The sequence below is a fragment of the Penaeus chinensis genome, chromosome 42, assembly GCF_019202785.1.
Source record: "Penaeus chinensis breed Huanghai No. 1 chromosome 42, ASM1920278v2, whole genome shotgun sequence".
Lineage (NCBI taxonomy): Eukaryota > Metazoa > Arthropoda > Malacostraca > Decapoda > Penaeidae > Penaeus > Penaeus chinensis.
The window spans coordinates 1,807,121-1,812,120 of NC_061860.1; the positions used below are offsets into that span (position 1 = coordinate 1,807,121).

A 5,000-nucleotide genomic window follows, 5' to 3' on the forward strand; every position below is an offset into this window, starting at 1 on the left:
GGGGAGGGGAGGGGGAGAGAGAAAGAGGAGGGGAGGGGAGGACAGAGAGGGGAGGAGGGAGGGGAGGGGAGGGAGGACAGAGAGGGGAGGGGGGAGGGTAGGGTAGGGGAGAGAGGGAAGGGGAGGGGGCAGAGAGAAAGAGGAGGGGGGAGGGGCAGAGAGAAAGAGGAGGGGGAGGGGGAGAGTGGGGAGGAGAGAAAGGGGAGAGCGGGTAGAAGGGGAAGGGGGGAGATGAGAGGAGAGAGAGAAGAGGGGGACAGGGGAGGGAGGAGAGGGAAAGGGGGAGGGGAGAGAGGGGATGGGAGAGATGGGAAGAGGGAGAGAGGAGGAGAGAAAAGGGAGAGGAAAAGGGAGACGAAGGAGAGTAAAAAGGAAAGGGGAGGAAAGAAACGAGAAGAGAAAAGAGGAGAGGAGAGAAGAGAAGAGAAGAGAAGAGAAGAGAGGAGAGGAGAGGAGAGGAGAGGAGAGGAGAGGAGAGGAGAGGAGAGGAGAGGAGAGGAGAGGAGAGGAGAGGAGAGGAGAGGAGAGAAGAGAAGAGAAGAGAAGAGAAGAGAAGAGAAGAGAAGAGAAGAGAGGAGAGGAGAGGAGAGGAGAGGAGAGGAGAGAGAAGAGAAGAGAAGAGAAGAGAAGAGAAGAGAAGAGAAGAGAAGAGAAGTGAAGAGAAAAGAAAAGAAAAGAAAAGAAAAGAAAAGAAGAAAAGATGAGAGGAGGGAAAGGAGAAGAAAAGAGGAGAGGAGGGAAAGGAGACGAGTAGTGGGAGAGTCTGATACGTAAATTTTCTCAGGAATTCTGAGCTAAAACCTACACATTTCCTAAAATGGCCTGGATGTCTCAATACAGCTCAAATGACGAGTTTCTACTCAGGAACAATTCAATTCACAATTTTTTTTTTTTTTTTTACCCAAATCCTAACCTGGAAAGTTTCATTTTTATATACACTTTGGACGTTAACGTAAAAAAGAAGTTAATACGCTACGGTTCTTATGTAACATGCGCAGGACGTGTGGCTCTTATAAGGAATGTAATCTACCAAAGTAGTGCTGTTGCAAAAATAAAATGTGAACATCAATTTTATGATGACGGTAGTTTGCAGAAAATAACTATTTAAGTAACTATCGAGGAAATAGTTTTTAATGTCTTGAACTACGCTATCACTGTGATTTATGTTACTAAGGATTTATGTTTCTAATATATTCCAATCAATACAACATAAATTTTACGTCATCGTGAATTGGCAATACAAGAAGCATCAAAATAAAAAAAACAATAACAAACAATAAAAATGGTCTAGTCACCCTTGAAAATACAGTTTTCTAACATACATTCTCAAAGAAAACGACCACCTGCTGGGTAAACTAACCTAAATCTACATTCCCTCCCCAAGCCACGCCTGTTGCATTCTAAACCACATATAAACTCCCGTTAAGTATATCACCAAACCACATTTCTCTCGCATACGTTGGGGCTGCTGCGTGGAGATGTTGGGAGGCAGGGTGGAGCACGCCCTCGGACCGCAGAACGCCGCACAAGGAGCCGGGGGCGTGTCCTCCCTGGGGCTTCTCCCCTCCTCCATGCTGGAGCCGCCCGCCTCGTGCCCGCTGCTGCCTTCGTCATCACGGGCGGCCGCCATGTCCGGCGGTCCTGTGGGGGGTAAATGCATGAGAATCACATGATGCAGAACACGTAATGGGGGCTGCATGGAAATTATAAAATTATGGTGCAGAAAATATTTTCCGAAATGTATTTATCATGTAATTAATATCACTCGAATCTGTGTATTTGGTGCGTACGTGCGGGTGTGTGTGGGTGTGTGTGGGTGTGTGTGGGTGTGTGTGGGTGTGTGTGTGTGTGTGTGTGTGTGTGTGTGTGTGTGTGTGTGTGTGTGTGTGTGTGTGTGTGTGTGTGTGTGTGTGTGTGTGTGTGTGTGTAATGCAAGTCAAAAAATATACGATATTAAATTATTTCTTTTCATCTCTCTCTCTCTAAACTGTTTTGAAAAAATATTTTAGTTCTTGTTATTATTCCGTGTATTTCATATACAACTCATTTTCATAGAAATGAAACGAGAAAGGAATCACAGTGAGCTTTAAAAAACATTTATATATTCACACATGCCATGCATAAAACAGAAACTTTTAACAGAAGAAAATTACTATGAACTATCATCACGAGAAAACACTAAAAAAAAAAACTAAAATATATGTATCTCTACATATTTTTTTAATATCTACAAAGAAATATTGTGTAATAAAAGACAAACAACGAGTCTTTCTCATATAATGAAAGTGGTTTAACACAGGATATAAAAACTTGCATGGAAAAAGCAAACTATATTCGTAACATTTTTAACTGAAAATAAATGTAAATACTGTTTAACCACACACAATAATTTTCAAGACTTTAATTACTTGACTTTTTTGTGCTTATAAATCATAACATATGCACTCGTACAGAACCACCCTTTCCCGCAAAAATGTCCCAATCCGTTAGGAAAAATATCAAGTCTCCATTAAATATCTCTCGAGAATCTATTTTATTTAGGCTGGTGATGGCTGATGAAAGGCTGGCAGGCTGGTTGTGATATCTGATAACTGTTAGACTGGTGATGATAATAATTTGATATAAAACGATGCTATTCGGACACATTGAATGCAACCAATCATCACCAAGTTCTTCTTTTCCCCAATAAAAAATATAGTTACAAAGCAACGTTCAAATAGCAATAAGAAATATTCAAATCAAATATCACATAATAATACTAGATTAAAAAAAAAAAAAAAAATTATAGTTGCAAAGCAACTATAAACTATATAATCATCTATATAATTATCTCAGCCATAAGGAATACTCAAATACATATATCACATAATAATACTAGACTGAAATGATATGTATATATATATGGACTTAATTACCACAATCCTTCTTTTTATTATTATTTACTTCATGCAACCCCACAAAAGAACAAATTTATAACAACAATTTAATAATCAAAAGTGCCTTCGAATAGTTATACTAAACCTTTATAATTTCAATTACTTTCTTACACTAGCCACAGAACGGAACGCTAGCTTGTCCAGTGCGTGTAGAAAAGACAATGTACTAGATAATATATAAAACATTTCAAATCTTTCTCCAATCTGTTCCCTTCTTTATAAGTTCCTCTAATGATGACGCGTTTAAATGATCCATAAATCCCAAAATGAAAGAGTTGTTAATTACATATTCTCATATTACCATTATTATCATCGTTATCTTATTATTATGACTGTTATCATCAATGCAATTATCATTACCTTAATTACTGTAATTTACTATCGTGATTATTATGCTAATTATCATAAGCATTACAATTACTACTATTACTACTATTACTATTATTACTATTATTATCATTATGATCATCATTATAATTATCATCATTATTATTATTATTACTATTATTATTATTATCATTATCATAATTATTATTGGCATCATCATTATCATTATCATTCATTATCATTATCATCGTTATTATCATTATTAATACTACTATCATTATCATTATAACTATCATCATTATCATTACTATCATTATCATCGATCTTATCAATATCATTATTATTATCATTATCACACTTACTATCATTACCCCCATTATCATCATCTTTATATTATCACTATTTCACAACCTTTATATGATTATTACTATCACTAACATTACCCCCATTATCACCTATTTATCATCATTATTTTATTACCATTATCATCATTATTTTATTACCATTATCATCATTATTTTATTACCATTATCATCATTATTTTATTACCATTATCATCATTATTTTATTACTATTATCATCATTATTTTATTACCATTATCATCATTATTTTATTACCATTATCATCATTATTTTATTACCATTATCATCATTATTTTATTACCATTATCATCATTATTTTATTACCATTATCATCATTATTTTATTACCATTATCATCATTATTTTATTACCATTATCATCATTATTTTATTATCATTATCATCATTATTTTATTACCATTATCATCATTATTATCATTACCAAGTTATTCCACATAACGGTTTAAAAAGTCGAACTTGCAAAAAACTGATTTATGAGACGTAATAACATGATTATAAACCGTGTCTTTCGCTATCACAGTGTTCTTATTCTTTACTCGATGATAAAGAAAGCTTTTTTTTTTATGTCGTTAATAACGTTAAAAAAAAAACCAGGACCGGCGTCTATAATAAAGCTGATATATTCCACAAGTGGGATTTTCTGGGTAAATTCTCCGCACCAGAAGGAGGAATGTTTATGGTTATGATCGGCGGGTAACTTCCAAAGGCTACAATATTCATCCGACTCTGCCTTTGTTTCTGGTATTTTATCCTGGTCTTTATTACACAGTATTTTGTTAGATCCCTGTCTTTACTTGGACGTAATTACTAAAACTTTAGAGAAAAAAAAAACAATTGTATATTTCGTTGGCTTTATATATCTGATCCCTCTGTTGATGGAGACATTTTTCTTCTGTATTTTAATGCTCATATTGAAGGATTCGATCATTTTCCTGCTATTTGATTAGGAGCAAATCATTTAATCTGGTACAGTAAATCTAAATCCCAAATGGCATTCGAAAAAACAACTATTTTCAAGACGAGACAATGTTAATAGTATTTTTTCTATCTTCAATCAATGTCTCAGTCAAAATCCAAAATTTCTATTACCATTCCTTCTTATTTTCGCCATTATCTTTCCAGACAGCCAAATGACACTCTCCACTACGTTCCTTCCAGTTACAATAAACAGTAAATTACATGTTTTTTTTCTTCGTAAATTACCCCCCACATTTCCCAAGCGTTTGGTGTCCAGAATCACCACCCTTAATCCTTACAACCGAGATATATCACACGCACGAGGCACCTCAAAGACGTCAAATGCATTATCCGCACATTTTCGAGACATGACCTCTTCATTTTGACGTTCAAAGAGT

The 5,000-nt window shown here is 35.4% G+C and overlaps 1 protein-coding gene across 1 annotated transcript in view; it reads right to left on the reverse strand.

Moving 5' to 3' along the window:
• LOC125047777 overlaps nt 1–5,000 on the reverse strand; it is a 10,842-nt gene that overhangs the window by 1,180 nt on the left and 4,662 nt on the right. Inside the window, exon 4 of the mRNA XM_047646214.1 lies at nt 1,459–1,641. Within this exon, the coding sequence (XP_047502170.1) occupies nt 1,459–1,641 (183 nt within the window). The remainder of the gene's footprint in view (nt 1–1,458; nt 1,642–5,000) is intronic.